General features: G+C 44.5%; 1 protein-coding gene across 1 annotated transcript in view; it reads left to right on the top strand.

The window, feature by feature from the left end:
• Window positions 1-21142, top strand: part of LOC145405255 (G1/S-specific cyclin-D2-like) — a 76199-nt gene extending 55057 nt beyond the window's left edge. Inside the window, exon 4 of the mRNA XM_080276673.1 lies at window positions 20823-21142. Within this exon, the coding sequence (XP_080132799.1) occupies window positions 20823-21142 (320 nt within the window). The remainder of the gene's footprint in view (window positions 1-20822) is intronic.
• Window positions 21143-23988: the final 2846 nt, after the last annotated feature.

Here is a 23988-nt window from a genome sequence, read left to right as displayed (position 1 = left end):
TCTCTTCTCAGTCAATGCCAAAGGGATTTCATTGCTGCCTTAAATAGCAGTCCAAACTTTAGGCTCTTGGGTGCGGAAACTAGGGAGTTCTCTGGTCGCTCGGAGTTTGAGTTTGGTTTCTTACTCCATTTCTTACCAAAGTAGCGCTAAATTTCAATGCTACTTTTAAATATCGATCCAAATTATGGTCTAGTGCTATGGGTAAGAGATTCTTCTGTCTCTTCAAGTGCCTTAAGGGATTTCAATGCTACCCTGGATACCAATCCAAATTATGGGCTACTGGTAGGGAGATGATTGGGTGGGGGGTGGGGGTCCCCTGTCGTCTGGTGATGTGTGTGGGTTTATCAAGCGAGATCTGTACCCACGTTCTTGCCCACTGGCTACCCCTGTCTTCTTGTGCCCTTATATTCGTATCCTAATATATGATTGGGAAAGAAATGACTGGTTTGTTTGCGACAAAGAAAATGGTGACTGTGTGTGTGTGTGTGTGTGTGTGTGTGTGTGTGTGTGTGTGTGTGTGTGTGTGTTTGTGCTTGCTATTCTTTAAGGGGACATGCTGTTTATGCCAATATATGAGGTATATATATATATATATATATATATATATATATATATATATATATATATATATATATATATATATATATATATATATACCACATATATATATATATATATATATATATATATATATATATATATATATATATATATATATATATATATATATATACAGAGAGAGAGAGAGAGAGAGAGAGAGAGAGAGAGAGAGAGAGAGAGAGAGAGAGAGAGAGAGAGAGAGAGAGAGAGAGAGAGAGAGAGAGAGAGAGAGAACCCGAGAACGTGAAAGAAAACGAGAAAACGAACGCAACCCCGAGTCCAAGAGAGAGAACGTGAGCTCTGCCCACAATGCCTCACTAGGCCCTTTGTCTAGGCTCTTCTTCAGGGGTAATTAAATGTGGTCTAACTTTTAAATGGGCCGCTACCCTCCAGTGGCGTAGCATCTGGTGCCTTGGGGTGGGGGAGGGAGGATCAAGGAGGAGCGTAATTGATTCGTAAGGACGGCGTCATGCCCAGGTCGCTGAGGCGTATAAGGTGTGTATGTGTACGGCTATTTATATGTTTGTGTGTCTTGCTGTCTCATTATCTGTCAGTCCGTCTGTTCATCTACCTATCTGCCGATCTGTCCATTTATCTGTCTTAATGTATACTGACCAGTAAATTAATCTATCTTTGTGTGTGTGTGTGAGTGTGTGTATTTGCGTTCGCTAAATCTAAATCCAGCTGAAACACACACACACACACACACACACACACACACACACACACACACACACACACACACACACACACTATACTTGTGACTGAATGAGGGATGGCTGCTGCACCTGGGGGAGCGGAGGGGGAAGGAAGGCACTACGCACTACACTAACGAGATTACTTTCCTTTGTGTAAATCCTGAGGGATGAGAGAGCGAGAGAGAGAAAGAGAGGGGGGGGGTAATAGTGCTTTCCTCTTGTATTTTCAAGGTCTTTTAAAACATTTAAATGAAGTAAACGTCATTAAAAACACACTAGAAACTGACCGCGCGCACACACACACACACACACACACACACACACACACACACACACACACACACACACACACAGTAAAGTTAGAGTAGCCTGTCTCTCCGCGAGCCCTGGTGCGGGACAAGATATCTGCAGGGGGGGCTCCACCGTGGTGGTACCCCTGGATGCCCTCGGGTGGAGCTGGATCGATAAACTGCCCCTCCTCGCAAGGTGTGCCAGGCAACAGCAGCGCCACTGGGCCGTACACACGCACACATCTGCCCCTCCCCGTCACTGTCCTACCCTTCCGTACTTACTCTCACTGTCACACTGCCCTGCCCTGCCCTGTCCTGCCATACCCTACCCTACCCATTCTCACTGTCACACTGCCCTGCTCTACCCTAACCTGCCCACTCTCACTGTCCCACTCTGCCCTTCCCTACCCTGCCTCGCCCACTTTGTAACACAGTGTATTATCCTCCTCACTACAAATTCATTCTCCCTGTCATACTCTGTCCCACCTAACTTACTATCACTCACGTTTTGTCTTGTCCCACGCACTACACACTCACTCTCATTGTTGCACGCTGCCCTATTCTAACGTACTTACTCCACCTTCGCCCATCTCTAACTAGAAGAACCTCTTTTCCCGACCACAGTAATATCTGTGGATTCAGTTAATCCCAGTGCTCTATAACACTACATATTATGTATTTCTCCTATTCGTTCTAACGGTCGCAGCAAATGAAGTATAACACAAATATAACCTACCATTTTATGTAACAGTATATAATGTAAATCGTCATATCACTAGACTGAATAATTAGAGCAATATAAATATTATAGCATAATGACTCAACGAAGAATATTTTTAAAATATATTTTCAGGAAGTGTGAAGCTGAGGCTCTAATCCTCTATTTTCTGGGGCAAAGAGAATTTTTTCATACTTTCCTTACCGTAATTTTTCTCTCGGGTCTGAGTGTGTGTGCGTGAGTGATCCCAGAAGAAAAAATTTTACAGTTTCGTCCAGTCCGGCCTGGCTCCAAAAAGTATCGTACTTGAAGGCGCTTAGAAACTTGAGGGGATGAACGAAACTTATAGGTGCGCCCGACCGTTACGTGAACGCATCTCCTCCAGGTGCAATGGTGGGACACGTGCCCTCCCTTCCTCCCCCTTGTCCTGCCTCCCCTCTCCTCCCCTCCTTTTCACTTCTCTCCCCCTCCTCTCCTCTCCTCTCTCCTTTGCCCCGTCCCTTGCCCTCTAAACCCGCTCATCTCTTGCTTTTATTCACCCCCTGCCTTTTAACTCTCCTCCATCCGCCGTCCCCTACCCTCCTCCCCCCACCATCTGTCATCCCTTCCAGGCTCCAGTGTATTGTCCCCTAGCCTTCCCCTCCTACTCTCCCCTAACATCTCGACTCTTTCCCCCCACTATCCTTTCCCCTCTCCTGCATCCCTTCCATTTCCTATCCATGAATCGCTCCTCTTTCCTTCCTCTCACCATTTACTTCCTCATTCCTCCCCTTCCCTCCCTCTGTCTTCTTCATCAAGTTTTCATTTTCCCCTCCCGCACTTTTCTTTCTTCCTGTTTCCCTCTTCATCTCTCCCTCTTTACCGTTGCATCCCTCTCTTCCTCCCGCTCTCCTTCATCACATTTTCTTTCTCCCCTCCGCACCTTCCTTCCTCTCCATCGTCTGAGTCGCTGTCTGCTCCGCCCGCCCCTTCAAGAACCGGTTCCCCTCTCATACATCCTTCTGCACTTTTCTTCAAGGCTGGCCAATTCCTCGGAGGCTCAGGAAAGGTGGCCCATTCGAAGACATTGCTAGGGTGGTTCTTGGGAGCTTGTGGGTGCGTAGCAACTAGAAGCTTTTTATATTTCTACGTAACAGTGATTCTCCTTACAAGACAGCGGTGTCCCATCTTCGTAAGTAGTGGTGTTCCTTTTTTTTCTTGGTTGCGGGTTCACATTAGGTAGAACCAAGGCCACAACAAATGAAACAGTATCAACATTATTATCGTTTCTTATTGCTAGGTTGAATCGTTCCATCCTTCCATCTTCGCAGGTAGCAAGATTTCGTTTTCAAGGTTGACATTGTTCATCTTACGGCGTTTCATATTCTAGAGTAGCTGTATATTCTTATGCCGTTTCGTCTTCATGGGTAAACTGTTTTCTTCTCTGGTTGTACCATTTCATCTTTATTATGTACAAGCAGCGTTGACTAACTGCATGTCTTGCCTGATGTGCAAGTAAACAAGACCTTTAGCAGCAAGAAAATAATGATTGTCAGGCCTGTTCGTGGGCTGGGTGAAAGTGGGAGTATATGTGGGGCGAGGCAAGGAAGGAATTACGACACCTTTGGCCCCGACAAAACCACTTTGTGCGAGTGCCCTGGTAGGCAGATGGAGGCTTGTGAAGGTGCTAGTGTTGGGTCTGAAAGAGGAGGGCTGGGACAAAACCTAATCTGATAACGCTCCAACCATGTGTGAAAAAGAGGGACAGGCTAACCTAATGTACCGACGAGAGATATCGAACATTTTGCAATAGATTACGGGGCTCACGTACCCTCCCATCGGGTTTCTTCAGTAAGACCTAGGTCTGCATTCCCGTTCGTTAAGGAGACTGCCTAGTACCTCTTCCTTAGCAGCTTATATCTGATAAGTTTGTGTTTTCTTGAATGTTACTTCTGCAATCCATGTCGATGTGAAAAAGATATAACTTAACAAGGGAATACTAAACAATAACATGCAAAATAAATCGCCAAGGGAGAGGTGCAACCCTCTAGCTCAAGAAATTTCGTATATACACCCACAGATCGCCGTCTCATCTTAAGACTCAACCACGACCCTCCTCAGCCAAGATCACTGAGGGATGTAATTCCAGTTCTGTCTGTGCCGCTCGAGAGAGAGAGAGAGAGAGAGAGAGAGAGAGAGAGAGAGAGAGAGAGAGAGAGAGAGAGAGAGAGAGAGAGAGAGAGAGAGAGAGAGCATTCTGTAACTGGGTGGGTCCGCAAAGAGTGGTTCGTTGTATGAGGTGGCCGGTGAACAAAAGGAGGGAGGGAGTTAGAGAGAGAAAGAGAGCAAGAGCGAGGGAGAGAGAAAGAGAAAAGAGAAGACAGACTCCGACCCTGCTGGGTAACAAAAGAGAGGACTGGGATAACTACCATTGGGTGCGTTGACGTCACCCTAAAGTACACACACACACACACACACACACACACACACACACACACACACACACACACACACACACACACACAAACTTACTAAATAGACTAACCTGTTTATTTCCATTAATATTATTATTATTAGTATGATGATACATACATATTGAGAGAGAGAGAGAGAGAGAGAGAGAGAGAGAGAGAGAGAGAGAGAGAGAGAGAGAGAGAGAGAGAGAGAGAGAGAGAGAGAGAGAGACCCTTGGTGGTGACTTGCACATCCCTTAGCAGGACGTGATAATGATCCTAGTTTCGTTGTTATGCACGGGCAATACGTTCTGTGTATTCGTTGTGTGTGTGTATGTGTGTGTGTGTGTGTGTGTGTGTGTGTGTGTGTGTGTGTGTGTGTGTGTGTGTGTGTGTGTGTGTGTGTGTGTGTGTGTGTGTGTGTGTGTGTGGAGAGAGAGAGAGAGAGAGAGAGAGATTCACTGTGTACGATTACATAATAAAACAGTCCATTCAACTGGTGTTGTATTTTTGCAAAATGATTTTTAAATTACAGCTCTAATAGTGCCAGCAAAACTGAAAAATTCGAATTCTTGTAAAGTTGGAAGTTTGTTGTATTATAATAGGATGGGAAGTGACAAAACCATGTTGTTCTTAAATACTATCAAGAACACTAAATATTTCTCAATACCCTTGTAAAAATATTTCATGTTGATGTAACCCGAACAAGTGTCGGAGTAAGAGTAGTGACGAGATGTGTGTGTGTGTGTGTGTGTGTGTGTGTGTGTGTGTGTGTGTGTGTGTGTGTGTGTGTGTGTGTGTGTGTGTGTGTGTGTGTGTGTGTGTGTGTGTGTGTGTGTGTGTGTGTGTGTGTGGAGGCTGTTGACTGAATGAGGCTCATCAGTGTGACAGAGAAGGCGACCAATCAGGCCAGGTGATGATACAAAGCCGTCTGTGCCCCTCACCTCCCCTCCCCTCTCTACCACCACTTTCCCTCCTCGACCCTCACACTAACTCCTCCCCTCTTTTCAGCTCTTACTCATGTCCTCTTTACATCCATCAGTCCATCCCTCCTGACCTAATTTAACTTAGCTAATCTAACTTATTCTACACCAGTTTAGCCCGTACCGTCACATATCTCTATTTCACTCTTCAGTCTAACCCTCGCTCATACTCCCTTCACACCCTCCTCACCCCAGCCCTCACTATCCAGACCTAATCTCATCTTCCCTAACCTAACCAAACCTTACTCAGTCCTCAGTGTAACCAATCCTATTCTTCGATCACATTTGTTTGCTCTACCCCTCACTCGTGTCCACCTTCACACTCCTCACTCAGTCACACACTAACCTAACCTAACCCTCACACTTCCTTTCCTTTATTTCACCTCTCCACTCCGACACCCCCACCTTCCCTCTCTTGCCTGTCAGTGTCATCACCAATTGTGCTTCATCCTTCACTTTGGACGTTATTCCTGTCCCATTTACACCCTTCCATCCCTTCCTGACATAACCCTCACCTTCAATATAAAAAAAAAGAACTCAAAACCACTGCATAAAGAACGACAATCCATAAACATCCAAAGAAATCAGTAACAGCATTAAACTGGTCATGAATGCGCGTGCGTGCGCGTGTGCGTGCGTGTGTGTGTGTGTGTGTGTGTGTGTGTGTGTGTGTGTGTGTGTGTGTGTGTGTGTGTGTGTGTGTGTGTGTGTGTGTGTGTAAAACTTCACTCCCCCTTCTTTTCACTTTCTCATTCGGGTTCTTTATGCAGTTCTAAGATTTCACGAAGGGTGCGAAGCTGTGATTATGTCGGCTGTGTTTGGGTCTTTCATCGGTTGTTGACAGTGGAGGGGTGTCCTGCGGAACCCACTGTAGCATCTGATCCACCGTCCACTCATGTTTATAAAGTTTCCTGTGCTTAGGCGTGCATGGGATTGCTCATCATCTATCTTGACTACCAAACATCACAAACTAGAAAAAAAAAATAGAATAAAAAACAAGTGGCGGGGATAGGATCACACGAAGTGATTTCTGATACTAATTCACTGCAGCTACTTCATCGTAAAGCTTGGTAAGACCCCTTTATAAATACGGCCATCCATTCCCTCCCCCCCCCCACAATCCCCCTCCCGTTTTGCTTGCGGAGGTTCTTTCATGGGCATTGAGGCAGGCTGGTGTCCATACAAAGACGGAGAGGAAGCCCAAGGTACTGCAGCGCCAGTTCATATGCTTCATTATGGCCAAACTCGGCAGTAAATTCCGTTTTATTGCCCTACCTTTATGAATTACTCTAGTGTTGAAGATCGGGGATGGTCGCGTTACTTATCAATGTCCACTCGTGCTACGTCATAAATTTCCTTTACGCCAGACGAAGGATTAATGAAAGCTGTTCTTTTTTAACTCTTTAACTACTTGAATCTTATTATTGTTTTATATTTCATTCAAGACGACTATGCTTAACTTAAAAAGGTTATCTGCTAGGGAGAGGGTTTTTTGAACGCTGTATCTAACCTCTCCAGTCCAGAAAGTCTACTTTTAATGTGAATACAGTCGTGTAAAGGTATTAATAAAAAAACAATATAATACATAATCGATTCAGTGGGTTAGGATACTTTACTGTTGTTTTCAAGTACTAGGTCCTCGACGGTCTGGAGAGAGACGCCTTCACGTGGCAGTACCGTTATAACTGTAGCTGATCCTCGGTTACACGAACGTCTCTCAGGTCTTTCTTTGTTCCCTCAAAAGATGATTTTAGATTGCGGGATAAGCATAACTTCACCTTGCAGCCCACCGGGTTCAAGTCCAACAGAGCCTGGGGCCACCACAACATCAAGAGGGGTCTGGGTAAAGGATGCGAAGAGTCTGACCCAAGTAAAAGCCTTCCATGCTTTTTGCAAGTAGAGTCTAGCCAGTGTCCAGACAGCGTGAGACTGAGTACGTCCCCTTCTTGCCTTCAATCCTGCTGTAGTCCTCACCCCTCGCTACTCGCCCCTCTCACCTCCCGTCGGCGCCAGTTTTTATAGGGCTTGCAATGGGATCCCTTGATTACAGCTTTTGGCGTCGACGCCTGCTGGTGGGTTTGCAAATGAATGCAATTTGAGCTGGAGTTGTTGCCTTGCAGGTTCAGTAATGGTGATTTATGGACCAAGCTATCCTATTTCACTTCATGTGCGCTGATATCATTCTGCCACATTCTTACCTGTTCCAAAACTGTCAATTTTATTCACTAAGATAATAACATTAGTGCACTCAAGGACAAAGCTTGCATACCATACCATCGCGTCTACTTCCCAAGGCATATTTTTCATATCTGCTCCACATGCACTGGTCTCATCCTGTGCCATCCCTACCTGTTCCTAAAACGCTGTCCTTGGATGAATGTGCTATTTTAACTAAGATGATAACACCAGTACATTCACGGACAAGAGTTCGAATACTGTTTCATCAAGTCTACTTGACACTTAGGTCATATCTGTCAATTTCCTCCCTGATGCATCTTATCAAAGAGCATCACCTATGGACAAAGAAACATACGAGACCTTACTTAGCTTAGGAATATTACCCAGGAAAGAAAATTGAGAAACAAAAGAAGTGAAACGTAATGATTTTGGTACTAGACTTTACGTAACAAAGGGAATCAACAGAAGAATGCGAGAAGCAGAAAAGATGAAACATTAGGCGAGCTTTAAGGGACGTCAGAAGAAAGTGAAGCAGTAAAGGTGAAAACATTTAGGGACCTTTGATCTCTGACTGTACGTAACAAGGGGGAGCAGTAAAGCCTGCATTGGAATTCAACCAGCAGAAGAGGCGAAACATTAGAACGAAATTTTCTCTCCGACTGTACGCAGCAAAAGGAGTGCAATTAAAAAAAAAAATGCTGCTAGACAGTAATGATTCAGTATCAACGAAGGGACCCACGCGACATGGCCCCCTACTTCCGTCCGAGTGCTTTCAGGGGCGGCTCGCTGGCAGGTATTCAAGGCGAGATCTTCAATGACTTGGGGCAAGAAGGTGCGTAAACCCGTCTGCTCATACAGCCGATGGACCATTAGCGTCTTACTCCATAGCCGCTTTCTTTTCACCCGCGCAGTTGCAGCCTCACTCCTCATGAATTTTTTCCAGACTGCTCACTGAATTTTGTGCGTTTCCTTTAACTCTAAAATTAATATGGAAGGCTCCCGAGTTTGATAAATACCTTATGTTCCTTCACTGCCAAGAGAAAATTACGACTGTTTTAGCTTGAGATGTAGAAAAGGTGAGCTCCTGGCAGCAAAGACACGACGGAAAGATCTCGACCCCCTACTGACCACCCCTCTCTCCCTTCCCTCCACCTCTCCCTCCGTCGGATAATCCCCTACCCAGGACCAATACGCACTTTAAAAATTCGCCTGTACAACAGACTCCGAGACACTATTTTGCTTTGGTGCATTCGACAATCAGGCAGTCCTTAAGCCCGGGTCCTTCCATGTCCCTCTCTTTCGGTGTGAAGTGGAGTGTGGCTGTCCCCCCTTGAGCTCCCCCCCCTAGCCCCTACCCCCCTCCGCCTTATCAACCCCTCCTGTATCCCTTAAATGCATGCAGGCAGACCCTGTTCACATTATTCTGGACCGTATTATAGGCGTCACTGGACGTTTCTGAGCACCTCTGCCTTAACGATTTATTTTGTATGATTCTCTTAATATTCCCTCGTATGTTATTTATATCGCTTAAAGTATTGACACAGGTTGTATCAGTGAAACAAAACGGGATATTCACATGCAGCAGGCAGGATAAATCGCTTCAAAACAGTGTGTTACGAAACCTCCAAAACTCGACGCTAACGGCAGTAAAGAAACCAACGGGTAAAAATCGGGATGGCAAGGTATATAGGAGCAAAACGTAATTATTTTCCGGGTTCCCAGGTGAGGTTAATGTAATGATTGCATTTTATTTCATAAGCCATAAACGAAGCTGGTGTATTTATAGTAATTACTTGAAGGGACAGACACTTGCGGCTGCTTGTGCTTTAGAAGGCGATAATGTAGTCGGAAAATTATGGCTGGTCGCGTGAGAGAGAGAAAGAGAGAGAGAGAGAGAGAGAGAGAGAGAGAGAGAGAGAGAGAGAGAGAGAGAGAGAGAGAGAGAGAGAGAGAGAGAGAGAGAGAGAGAGAGAATGATGAGGAAAGATACATATAAATAAAAGGAAAACAGGCAGACAAAAACACGGACAGACTGGCAGACAAACATCCACACCTACATATTAAATATTATATATATATATATATATATATATATATATATATATATATATATATATATATATATATATATATATATGCACAGCACCATTAAATGGATCAGACGGAACCTTATACTCAAAATTATGAACCGTTACGTAAAAGGAAAACAAATTACCAACCGATGAATCCCCACAACTGTGTGTGTGTGTGTGTGTGTGTGTGTGTGTGTGTATACACGGTAATAGCGCGGGGTCATTAGGCCAATACTTCAAGTAACGAGCCTTTATTATTTGCGAGAGGGTAACATAGAGCTCAGATGGGTATTCGTAAAAGTTCTTAGTCAGCATTTTTACGATGAACAAAACTCTGTAACAAGCATTTATTATCAGTGATAGTACTTTTTCTCTCTAGTCTTGTCTTCCGTGTTCGGTAGCTATACGAGTGAAGATAAAAATACGGACAACAAATATCTACACAGCTTGACGCCCTCGATACAGTGAAATCTTTCGTTACCTTAGTCGTTGTGTAATAAGATGATGTATTCTTGAATCTGCACTAGACATTTATTATGAAGGCTGTGTACAGGGTGTCCTAAGAGATTTGTTTTTTATCTTCAGGAGGTTATTACGGGGTTAATGCCGAGTAAAAATTGATATATCAACATGGCCCACATCTCAGCTGTAGCTTTAGTTACTGATGATCTTATAGCAAAAACAGTCTCCCTCATATTTAACCCACATGGTCATCAGTAAGAATGACACCTATGTTAATGTATCATTTTCTTTCTCCAAATTAACATTAAAATAACCTGATATAAAAAAAACAAATCTCGCAAAACACCCACCAATAAAGGCCCCATGTCGAGAAGTCATCTCTAAATGGAAATAATTCGTCAGTAACATACGAAGACTAAATTTAAAAGGGATTAAACCTCAGAAAATTCATGAGTACGCATCCAGACTCCTCTGTGCCGTGGGAAAGGGCATTAGGTGACGTCACTGAGGGCGTCTGCCACTTGTTGCCTGTGAATCATAATTACTTACCGTCATCATTATTACGGCATTTAATGGACACGAGGCTCGGGGAGGGGGAGGTGTGAAGTAGCGAAGCGAACGACATTTGTATCTTGAACATTTTGGAACAGTTTATGCTGTGTAACGAGATACGTAAATATCTGTCTGCGAGTGTATGTATTGTGTGTGTGTGTGTGTGTGTGTGTGTGTGTGTGTGTGTGTGTGTGTGTGTGTGTGTGTGTGTGTGTGTGTGTATATATATATATATGTATTTCTTTATGTATATGTATGTATGTATATATGCGTGTGTGTCGGGGGGGGGAGAGCGCCTTCACGTGGTGTCATGAAAATATGATCGGGCGGCGAAGATGACTGGTAGTACAAATGTCCTAAGTTCCCTCCCTATCCCTCAAAAGGACGATGGTGGACTCTTGATGAAGGGCAACTTCAGACAGCAGGCCACTTGGTTCGGATAAGCCAAGGGTTGCAGCTGCTTCTGCTATTACGTCGCACACACAAAGTGTCAAAACTGGGAGACAGAATTATAAATCTTGAGCGTCTATTTTATATCCAGGCTCCATCACCAGAGTCCATCCATATCTTCCCAACAGGTGTCCTAGATCAGCTCATTAAAGGTGAATCATGTGTATGTGGAGGAGTGTGAGGCGGGCGTCTGCATCGTCATGCCCCAAACACCTGCGTTTATGTGTCTGTATATGTGTCTGCTTTACCCGGCACATATGTGATTTTTGGGAGCGAAATGTGTGTTGGGGGGTGGATCTGTGTGTGTGTGTGTGTGTGTGTGTGTGTGTGTGTGTGTGTGTGTGTGTGTGTGTGTGTGTGTGTGTGTGTGTGTGTGTGTGTGCTGAGCTGTGCTGTGACAACACTTGCCAAGACGGTAATTGCTGAGGGAAATATTATAATTATTTTATGAACGGTGTTTGCTGGCGCCTAGAGAGAGAGAGAGAGAGAGAGAGAGATCGCGTGACACACAAGCTTATAGTGTTACGGTCTACCAGTAATATTGGTGACGGTGGTTCACATGGTAACACTCCGTGGTTAGACCTACGTGAGCCCTCTGTTACGGGTGCGTTGTACCGCGTCACACACCTCTCCGTCACGCACCCACACCGTCACGCCTTGTTCACTCACAGCACACAGGCACACACTTCACTCAAACCCAAAGCTCACACGCACCCATACACTCGCAATCACGCCTCTCTCTCTCTCTCTCTCTCTCTCTCTCTCTCTCTCTTTCTCTCTCTCTCTCACACACACACACACACACACACACACACACACACACACACACACACACACACACACACACAACAGAGAGAGAGAGAGAGAGAGAGAAAGAGAGAGAGAGGAAGGGGGGTTAGCACACACATGCTAGACTAACTCTCTCAAACTCACCTCGCCATAATGGTCATAGGTAGAGGCAGGGGTCGTGCTTGGGATTTCATGGCTCGGTGAATTTACCAGCAGTTTAGTCTCCCCCTTAACCCCACTACTATAACCCCTCTGCCAACCCCCTAGAACCCCCTGACTTCCCCGTACGAACCCTCTAATTCTTCCTTATAACCCCCCACCTAACTCCTCAATCCCTCCTAAATTCTCCCGCACTCACAGCCCCCCACTAACCAACTAAATACCCCAACTCACTCCTTAAACCCTTATGTAACCCCTTACGAAGCCCCTTACTCCCCCCTAGTCAGTTCTCCGCACTCCCACACCTTTTAACCCCCTGATAACCCTTCATACGTTGCTAAACCCCTCCTAGTTCAGTCCCCCACTCCCGAACCCTTACCAGACCCCCCTACTAACCTCTCAAGCTAAGTCTTCTCACCCCTCAGCCCCCAACTAACCCCCCCTCTAGGCGGTGGAAAGAGGGGGTTAGATCAGGTAACAGCAGACCAGGCCTTAGGTAGCTTAGCATCATACGTCTGCCAGATGGCGTGTCTCTCTCCTCTCGTCTCTTTTCTCTTCACTTATCTATTTTGTAGGCCTCTGTATCTCATCATTTTCCTCCTCGCATGTTTCTGTTTTTCGTCCCCTCTATTCTTCTCTACTATCCCGATCTTTATATTTGTCTGTCTGTATATTTCTGTATCCGTATCTATCTCTCCGTCTATCTGTGTGTCCGTTTCTACTTCCCTTTAGCTATGTATATTTGTTTTTATTTACCTCTCATACAATGTTTACGTTTTCCGTGTCGGGTCATCTCCCCCCCTTCTCTCTCTCTCTCTCTCTCTCTCTCTCTCAGCATTAACAGTCCCTTCCAATTTTCCTGGTAACGGGAAGGTTTTTGCTCATCGACAAAAGAACATCTAGTGGTCTTAGAATCACCTAACCATTCGCCATCTGTTATACACAAGCTTCTATTTTTTATGTATTTTATTATCTTCTTGGAGAGAGAGAGAGAGAGAGAGAGAGAGAGAGAGAGAGAGAGAGAGAGAGAGAGAGAGAGAGACAGAGAGACAGAGAGAGAAGGAGGGGTGAGGTCAGCAGGGTAACAGCAGTCAAACAGAAGTGATTGCGGACCATGTAGCCTCAGGGTTCCTAGGCCTACAGGTGATTGGTATAGTATCGCTTGGGAATAAATTGGCAGGGGAAATAGGATCGGCCTATTCCCAGCCCGGTCGGGGTTTTTGATTACAGCTCGATTAAGTGATGTAAAAAAATAATAGGCTTAATTCAGGTACTGCTACATGCTAATGGTCTGAGCAGCTGAGCGACCGTACTTAGAAACCTTCTTGAGTTTGGGCTGTGTGGATGGTCCGTATTCTCGTTGATATTATTGTTTTTCATAAATTTAGCCTCCTTTAAACAGCGACCCAACACAACTAAGCCATGGCGAATATAAAAGTGATAAATAAAACTATAAAATAAAACAAGTTCTAACAATGAATCGCTTTTCTGAGACTTATTTATCGTAAGAACTGGCGAAGTCGTCTGTATTATGCTGGATGCGGAATATAAATAGTCCAGCCTTCGTACACTTCACAACCAAACCACAGTAATTTATGAAGTGAAAAATATTACGAGAAACAGGGATTTCTGAGTATGAAGAATTTTCCATCGTAAAAATTAATTAAGATTCTTCACGAATACTTCTTCCGGTCCGATGTATAGGTCTGGGAGGCCTAGCTGGCTTCCCCTGATTTGCATATGATTGGTTTGTTAAGGGGCAGGCCTAGGAAATTGTGAAGGTGAATGCAGGAGCGCTTCTGCGGGAGCCTCAAAGCCGCTTATGGCATTCACCTACAAGACTGCAGCCCGGGCGGCCTCGCTAAGGAAAGCGCTTGGCACCTCGTCAGATCTATTGACAAATGTACTGTATATTAATGGGCTTCTTTTACATAAAAAGTATTGACAGGCATATTCCAGTGTGTTAATAAAGAAAAAAAACTTCGGTACAGAGTAACATTTTGTACTCTAGTAGTACAAGGTAATCCTTTGTACTATTAAAGGGAAGTGTAGTCGCATTCCAAACGTCTAAACTAAGTTATTGGCCGACATGTAGTGGATTTTCACAAGTAGGCTGTTCTCGCCCGTTAAATACATAAATTAGTTTGAAACTTAAGCATTTGTTACGTCGGTGAGTGAACGTCATGGTGTGTGTGTGTGTGTGTGTGTGTGTGTGTGTGTGTGTGTGTGTGTGTGTGTGTGTGTGTGTGTGTGTGTGTGTGTGTGTGTGTGTGTGTGTGTGTGTGTGTGTGTGTGTGTGTGTGTGTGTGTGTGTGTGTGTGTGTGTGGTGTGTGTGTGTGTGTGATGGTAGCAACAAGGCCAGACCGTCACCACGTGGGCGGCGACCAAACTCTCAGACGAACGGGAGAAAGGCGGTCAAGGGAAGGAGGGAGAGAAAGGAGGAGGTACAGCAGGGGAGGGAAGGAGGGAGTGAGAGTGGAGAAGGGAACGGTAGGGGGCTGGGGTAGGAGAGAGGGAGAAGAGAGGAAGGGGGGAGGTGTAGCGGGAGGGAGGTGGGAGAGAGAAAATGAAGGGGGGAGGCGAGAGAAGGAAGGGGAGGCAGGTAGGAGAGCGAGAGAGGGAGGCGGCGGCAGGGGAGAAAAGGAGGGAGAAATGAGAAGGAAGGATGGGGAGAGAGGAGGGGTCGGGGTACTGGACGATGGCAAGAAGAGGAGGGAGGGAGGGAGGGGAAGAAGGAAGGTAGGTAGGAGAAATGAGAGAGGGGGAGAAGGTAGAAGAAAGTATCGTAGGGAGGTAGGAGAGAGGGGCTAGGGGGGAGACTGGAGGAAGGTAGGTACACGTGAAGACTGGTTCTGAGATGGAGTTGACTATACAGGTTTTATTATGTATGAAATGTCCTCGCATTAAGCTAGGTCCGTAGGATTCATATATATTCTTGATTCACGAGGCAAAAACTATAATCCCTCCACTAAGATGACGTCCATTATGTCTTATTCCTGTTATTCTCCGTCCATTTTATTCAGCTTAGGAGAGACTTTTCGAAGTGAAGGGTTTAGACAGCCATCATTATCCCTAGCATTACTAACGGGCTCTTACACTGGATGATATAGTTATTGACTGCACGAATAAACTTAGAAAATAAGACGTTATTACCTGCATACTGAAATGGGTAAACTCGGGATTTTATTATAACATCAAGAAATGCAGACCAATATCTCATAGAAAATACAGTTTCATAATTTTCAATTGTAAGTTTTATAGCATTTGTATAGCGTAAATAATAATAGGTGGGACTTTAAAAATAGCAGCTGGATGAAAACGTGGTGGGGTAGGGCAGGGCAGGATGCTTGGTCCCTCGTGCGTAGAAAAACACTAGTTGGACTCCACGTGGCCGCCATTTTTAAAGGGCCAGGTGTTTGGTAGAGGACCGCGTGGCTGTAGAAAACGGAGTACGGGATTCTGTTACGCACGTAACATAATATTCTTTGATATTTAAAGGTATATAAGAGTACGGGATATATTTCTTTCATTACATTTTACCAGAGACATTACTCTTATTTTCACTGCATACAGAAAAACCACCAAAACAAAATTCATGGGATATCAGGTTTGGTATTTAAATCGCCACGTGGATGATATAGACTTATTCCAAGACTATTTTATTATTATTATTATTATTATTATTACTATTGACTGATGTCTGACTGGAAAGACTGTGATGAAGCTGATAATCAAAAGTTACCATAACAAATCTTAGGATATGGGAACTGAGCATTTAAAGTGCCACGATGATGATGGTGTTGATGATGATGAAAAGCCAGCAAAACAAAATTCTTGGGATATTGGATCCGGGCATTTAAATCGCCAAGAGGGACGGCGGCGTAGAGGGGCATACAAAAGCGTGGTTCGTCTAGCCTCACAATGCCGTCTGTGTCTGGCAGCTGGTGAGAGAGAGAGAGAGAGAGAGAGAGAGAGAGGGGGGGGGAACCAGCCTTCCATCCCACAACCACCTGGCATACACCTCTTCTATCCTAGCCTCAGTACTTTCTCTCTCTCTCCCTCTCCACACTCTTTTTATTTATCTTTTCGTCTCAACCTATCCCTCTTTCTTCATCGAAATAGCTTTTCTGTCCTGCACATTAACCCCTAAACCAATATCTAGAAGCGAAGAATAGTATGAAGGGTTGAAAAAAAATAAACACAAGAAAATCGATATAATTGGCCCGGAAGCCCAGGGAGCAACGACGGGTCCTTCTGATAATTACGTCTAAGCCTTTATCTCTTCCCGGACGTTCAACCCTTTAAAGGCCGATGCAAGAGTGACCATGCGCAGGAAACAGCGAGTGGATGTGTCCGGGGTGGATGTGGTGGAGGTGCGGAAGTGTCAGGAGAGAGAGGTGGGGGGGTGATCGAAGCGTGTTGTAGCGTGGTGTGATGGCGTGGCTTGGTGAGGCCGCCTCCTGGATGCTGCATGTCGCACCTCTCGTCTTCTCTCGCCTCTCACTTGTCATCTCCTCTGTCCTCTCTCCTCTTTTCTCTTCTCTCTCCTTCTGTGCCGTCTCTTCTCTCTTCTTTCCTCCCTCCTCTTATCTCTCATTTTTCTCTCCACTGATGGCTTGAAGCTGGATGCTGCATCTAACAACTTTTACCTACTCACCTTCCATTTTTCACCTCGTTCTTGTAACTGCTTCTGTTTTTCACTCTGCTTTTTCTAATTCTTTACACTTATCCTTTTCTTGACCTTTCTTCTCTCGGCTCTCACTTGTCCTTTTCTCTCTCCCTTTTCCTCCTATCCTTTTCTCTTCTCGGTGGATGTTTTCTGCGCAGATGTTTTGTAGCTGGTATTTAAATTGGCCTTGGCGCAGGTGTTGTTGCTCTGCCTGGCGTCATCTCTTCCCCCTCCCTCCTCCTTCCATCCCTCTTTCCTTCCTCCTCTTCATTTTCCTTTCACCATTCCTTTCTCCTCCGTACCCTTCTTCCTTCTTTCCTGTTCTCTCCTCTTTCACCCCACTCTCACCCTTCCTTTCAAACCCCTTCTTCCTCCAGCCTCCACATACCCCTCACTTCCTCTCATCTCTTCCTCTTTCCTCCTGTTTCCTCTTCCTCTTCCTTGTCTCATAATTCCCTTTTAAACTTCCTCTCCTTTTTTGCATGTATTTCCGCCCTCTACGGTTTGGTTGCAGTAATTTTCTGACCACCGTACCTTGCGAAATTTGACTACGGTGTCATGCACACTTACACAGCTTTTTCACCATAGAGTGGGTCGCCCCTAAGTTTACTAATATTGTCTGCCGTTAGGAAAATTAAGTGCTTAAATAAAATTAAAGATAAACTGATAAGTAAAGCACGTTATTTTACTGAACTGCTTAATTGTCCGTCGGCAGTGAGAGTAAAATAAAACGAACCTCATCTAGTTGAAGAGCATAAAGGAAATTGTTTTAATACATTTCATTCGCATTTTTCTTTTTCTGTTTTTTTCTTGCTCTTGTCACTATAACACGGATGCTTGTATGAATTCAGAGATATGGCAGAGTTACATTAAAAATGAACTTTTACTTTGTGTTCTTGCTACCTCCATATGATTCCATTCACGTTTGGGGAAGTCTCTTGCACTAAAATAGAAAACAGAAACTGCAGCTGCTGAGGCGATTATTGCCGTCGGTGTAACAAGGGAGAGGGGACAGAGAGGGGAGGTTAGGTGGAGGAGGCAGGCGAGAATAAGGTTGGATAAGGGAATGGGGGAAGGTGTTAGGGAGTTAACTTAGGGGAGGGAGAGGTTGAAGGAGGTAGGTTGTAGGGGAGTAGATGGGGTAAGAAAAGGAGGGGAGGTGAAGGGAGTTGGTGAGCGTAAGCGAAGGGGAGAGGGAGGTTGTAACGGGTAGGTGGGAGTAAGGAAGGGGGCGATGGAAAGGAGTAGGTGAGGGTAACGGAGGTGGAGGTTGAAGGGGATGGGTGTGGATAATAGAGGGAGAGGTGGGATGGAGTAGATAGCTGTAAGGGCGGTGGGAGTGAGGGAGGGATAAAGAAAGGGGATAGATCGAAATAAATGGTGGTAGGGGTTAGGACAGGGGAGAAGGGCAAGGGATTGGGCGGGGTTAAGGGTGTGATACGGGGTAGGTGGGGGTCTGAAGATGAAATGAGGGGGTAGTGTGAGGGAGTGTGGGTAAAGGGGCAACTTCTCTCCACTTTTCCAATTGTTGTGCACTAAGGGTCTGAACCGAACTCAAACCCCCCAGTGTTGTGTCGCCCTTTGTACTTCGCATTTACTACTACCAAACGATTTCATTCAGGTTACGAGAGGGCCCTAGCAATGAAGGGGTTAATGAAGGCTATGTCTAACCCCTCCACTTTGAAAAGCCTCTCCTAAGCTGAATAAATGCCTCTGAAAGTAGTAGGGATAAAGGACTACTGCAACTATATCAAGAAAGGTAATTATTAATGTGGTCTGATTGTTTTAGCTATGGGCGCAGTTTGTTACCGGCTTCACACACACACACACACACACACACACACACACACACACACACAATGTCGGTTTTGTAAATACTGCGAAAACGTATAAAATGAAATCGTTAGTAATAAATAAATGCGGGAACTGTACTAATAACCTTTATTAATAACCGCCGGCGTCCGTAATAGGTGTTTTTGCCCTAATTTTGTAGAGCTGAAAATTCCGAATATAGTTGTGAGATTTCCAGCTTTGTGGACATCGTCAGGAGCGGCTGGTGTCTCAGGGAACCTTATTCTCGATGGCATAGGAAACTTCGTAGGACTCTATTCAAAGCGATTTATCCTGAATATTACACTCAGGTATTCTCTTTTGTTGGCATATACAATTTTTAACGCCGAAATACACTATAAATATTAAACAAGACAATATTAACATGCTGTATGCAGTAATATACTTGTATGGAAGAGGTTCTAGAACCCGACGTGAATACGACACCAAAATCCGCCATGGCTGCCCGTTTGACACAACAATGCGAAACAATACAACGGGCGAGGACAATGCTGCCCGCCCGCTGAAATACAATAGGCCTTGCAGGTCGCCCAGGAGAGAGGGGGCTTGGCTCGTAGGGGGGGCGGTAAGGAGTGATGAAGGGGGGCTACTGGGGGCTCAAGGAGAGGGAATGGCCTCCTGGGGATAGAGGATGATGAAGGGACTACTAAGGCCCTAGGAGAAGGGTTTCTCGTCTCCAGAGGGGGTATGGAGTGACAGGCTCTAAGAGAGGGCTACTGGCTGGAGGGAATGGGGTAGGCGATGGTGAAGGGCTACTGAGGCTTCAGGACAGAGGGGTTGGCTTGTATGGGGGAGTGGAAAGGAGGTGCTTGTCTCCTGGGAGGGAGAAGGTAGAGGGTGATGAAGGGGGCCTGCTGAGGGCTCCTGTTGGGTCTAACAGAAGCCCCACAGCAAGACTTGAGGGGGAAGTGAAGGACACCGACTGAGGACATCATTGTTGCAAGTTGTTCTGAGGTTCGCCCGAGATTGTCATCCCTCAGAGTCGGTTGTTTAGCCATAGGTGGCCCAGCTTATTGCCCACCGACGTTACCCTATTCTATGGTTCTTTCACCTTAACTTGGCCCAGATTTTCGTCCTTTTATAGCTTATGCCACGTAGCTCAGCGGCAGAATAAGACAGTGTTACGGCTTCGTGACTAGCATCATATTCTAGCGTGACTCTATTGTTAGATCTCAGCATTCAAGATGGAGATGGCAATTTTAGGCCAAGTTAAAGTGAAAAGAATATGGGGGAAAATATCTGAATGGGGGACTGGAAATACAGCCCCTGGGGTGATACCTTACAAGTGTTGTCCGTGGGTGGTGGGGCAAGGCATAATGCCCTATTCCCCTTGGGAGTAATTACCAAGTATGCGGTGTGGTAACAGATGCCCCTGCAGAGATGATTGTGGGATATCGTGTAATTTAGAGGTTTCTTTCACTATGAATGATACTTTACACTGATACTGAGGGGGTTGGAGGGGAGAGCTCACTGTGGGACTGCAGGGCGTATATGTACTAGGATGGCTGTTATGAGAAGCTACTCGTGAGAAAGTATAATTTTCCTTCAGATTCTAACACTATGTAGGATAGTAGCTCAACAAAGCATCTGGAACACTGGAACATCATGTTGATTTGTATCAATTGTACACGATTCATTTACTTTACAAAACTTACTTGCACTAAGTGTAATTACATCATCATCATCAGCCACTTCAGCTCTTCCAATCCATAATATTCTCCATGAATCACATAATTGTTAATTATAATAAGCAGTGAATGAAGACCTCCCAGCAACTGTTGTCTTTTGAATTACCTACCACTAAACCTTTATCTCCTTGAATTACACCGCACTAACTCTCTTACTTCTTTGAATCAGCTCACTAACTCACTTATTTGAATTCTCTTTCACTAATCCACTCTCTTCTCTTTCTTTGCAGAGCCTGAGTTCATGATGATGGAGCCTGCAGCCCTTGCTGTGGCCTCCATTGCCTCTGCAGTCCAGCCCAGCATTCCCATGCATGAGTGGAATGCTGCCCTTACTACCATGGCTGCCGCAGTCAATCTTGACCCGATCGCCCTCCACCCCATCATCCCACAGATCGAGATGGTTGTAGAGCGCGATGCCATGGTCCTACCCACTGTCCCTTACCAGTCACACGAACCCTTGACCCCCACCAACAAGCAGCAGGCCCCCGAACCCATGGACATCTTTGACGGGAACAAGACTCCCACAGAAGTGACGGACATTCACTTCTGATACCGGGACCCGCCGCAGTAGCAAGGCGGTATTGGTGTCTCTCAGGGAGCTGTTCAAGCACCTGGGATGCTTAAGGCTGTATTCTCATCAGGTTAGGTGGCTCTTTAGTACAGATGGAATATATTTGGCATATGATTCCTTGTTATGTCAACGATTTATTTTCCATACAACACCTTGTTGTGCTTAAGTATATGTTTTACGTATTCTGATAGATTGCAAAAATATTTTAGAGAGACTTTATGTGCCCTGTGAAAAAATTAATTGGTCAAGACGAGATAATAGAGGCTCCTAAGCTGATGAGAATGTAGTCCTTAGACACAGAAGCTGTAACAGACGTGTTGCAGGAACACGGCCAGTAAAGTCCTCGCTCTGCCCACCTTCAGTACCAATACCTCAGGTGCAAGAGGTCCATCAAGCCTCCATGAGTCTTCACTACAGCTACTGATACGTTTCTCAGGAAACTTAGAAGATGCATTGCTGATACCTTCTTAAAGTAAATGTTATACGGTATGTCTCTAGGGAAAATAGTTTTCATGGACTTGACACAAAACCAAAGACATTACTGAAGGTGAGGCAGCGACTGCTCCTTTGGATTTACTTTGATGTCGACACTTTTGTCTTCACAGGCGAACTAAGTGATAAATTTTTACTGCATTTCAAGTTATCCAGGGCACTGGTACGTGTCTTCCATGCAAGGCGTTCTGGCTTATACCAAATCAAGTAGATCTCAGTCATATTCTGTATCCAGTCAAAGTCAGGGGCGGGGAAACCTGTGGGGGTAAGTGTTCCTGCAGAGGTCACAACTTTAGCCACGGTTCTGTCTAGACATCGGCACGTGAAAAAGTCAAGTAAAAATAATATATATAATCATGCCAACTAGATGGAGTTAGAAAGTTGTGGCAATTTGAGGGAAGCCTTCTATTGTAAGGAATATGGTAGGGTGTTCCGATTTCGACTGGAAAAAAGAAAATGGAATTAAGTAAGCATTTTTCCCGTCTAATCCTCATGTCTGGATGGATGAATGTACTTATATAAGGGGGTGAAGCAGTTCCTCTGCGCATTTTGTAGTGTTGCGAGAGAGTAGTGGTTGCATCAATGTCATTGAGAATACTGTGATCACCAAAGGACAAGAATTTTCTTTCCTGTTCTGATATCTGCTTTGTAACTGACTGCTGGATTAGCCTCTACTCCCAACAGTTCCTCTCTGGGATCCCCCCCACTATGTTCATGGCAGAACATGTCAGTATTATTAAGTAATAATCAAATTTATCTGTACGACATTTCAGAACCAAGGTGCTGTAATTATTTGGATTCTCAGTGTTTGTTTACATCGCAACTGTCGCTTCCCAGGTGGAGCTCACTGGCAGGTGCTGGGCATTATATCTCTTTTTGTGTTCTTTGGATGCATTATTTTATCAAGCCTATTACAGGATAATTTTGTTTAACTGAGCGAAATTCAAGTTTTCAGAGGCTTCAAAACTTCCCTGACTAACCTTTAGAATCCTTGAATTTTCTGCAACTAAATAAAAGTTTATAGTGTGAATATAATCCCAAAATGCGTCCATGGAAGTGAAAGTGATACCAAGGTGTGACTAATTCATGGTGACCAGTAGGATAAATGGACGGGAGGGAACACAGGGAAGAGCTTTTAATTCTTTGGTTTTCTACCACTTCAGACTCCATTTTCAGAAAGTTTAGCCAGCAGTAACTTTCAGCTGGATGCATGCTGGTGAAATGCTACTTGAGACATGCTTTTGACTAACGATTGTAGGTGTTAAAAACAGAAAGCACTCATTTATGACTGCAAAACAACTTTTATAGTGAATAAAGAAAATTTTAAATAAAAAAGCAGGCATTAATTCATTTTAATAATGAAACGACTTTTAAGTGAACCTTTACAAACAAGCTCTCCAAATACGGGCTTTGTTTAGTCTCAAATATTAGATAAATAGAAAACTCTTCCGTGTTTTCCCTTCCATCCAGTTTACCAAGTGTTCTCAGCTCAGAGGTGCCTGTGCTGTGAGTCTGGGGCAAGATTAATGCAGGAACAAAAATCCATGATCTCGTCGGTTGTGTGAGGAAAACATGCACAAATTTTGTACTCTTGTATAAATGGTATTTTGTATATAGTGTGTACAGTTTGTTAATATTACTACTATAGGCTTTTTATATTATATATTTTGAAGGATAATTTTGGGTTCCAGTGTCACTTTAGCTCATGAGAAGTCTTCCTGTCGTTTGCGATCAGTCTCTTCACAGATGTTTTGAGAGGATCGAGTTTGTTCTCTAATTTCATTATGTTTTCTTTTTTTTCGTTTGTGTTCTGATGACGTTCATTGAGTACTTTGTGATTGTAACTTATTACCTGAATAAGTGCCTTGTATGTAGTGCCTTTGCATGTTAAGTAAATTTTATATCTTAGCAAACTGATGTTTCAGTAATTGCTCTGCCTTCCATATCCTGTATGAAGAAAAGTGCCTTAAAAGATTATTCCTAATGATATAAATTAATTATTCCTTTGTACTTAAAAAGTTTGTTTACTCTAATAAGTATATATTTGATATTGTTCATGGCCTCAGTCGAACTATTACAAATTAAGTGTTGTTGTTTTTAAAGAACAGAAAACTGCATTGACTTAAAGGAAGTGGGACGTCTGGGAGACTGTTAGAGGGAGTTAGGATCATGGTTAGGTTTTAAACTTGTCCCTCCTTTCCATCCAATGACCCACCCAGCTGAAGATTTCTTATGACGTAGGAACTTTGGTAGCATAGTAGTGTTGGTGACCTGGTGTCTCAGGTGTTCTCTAGTCGCGTCCTCTTGTTGGAAAAGCTGATGATTACGGCCTC

Source organism: Coenobita brevimanus, chromosome 66 (assembly GCF_032717465.1).
Source record: "Coenobita brevimanus isolate Jiangsu-jjx chromosome 66, ASM3271746v2, whole genome shotgun sequence".
In the NCBI taxonomy this organism is placed as follows: domain Eukaryota; kingdom Metazoa; phylum Arthropoda; class Malacostraca; order Decapoda; family Coenobitidae; genus Coenobita; species Coenobita brevimanus.
Note: the sequence above shows the minus strand (reverse complement) of the source record. Positions and strands in the feature narration are given on the sequence as shown.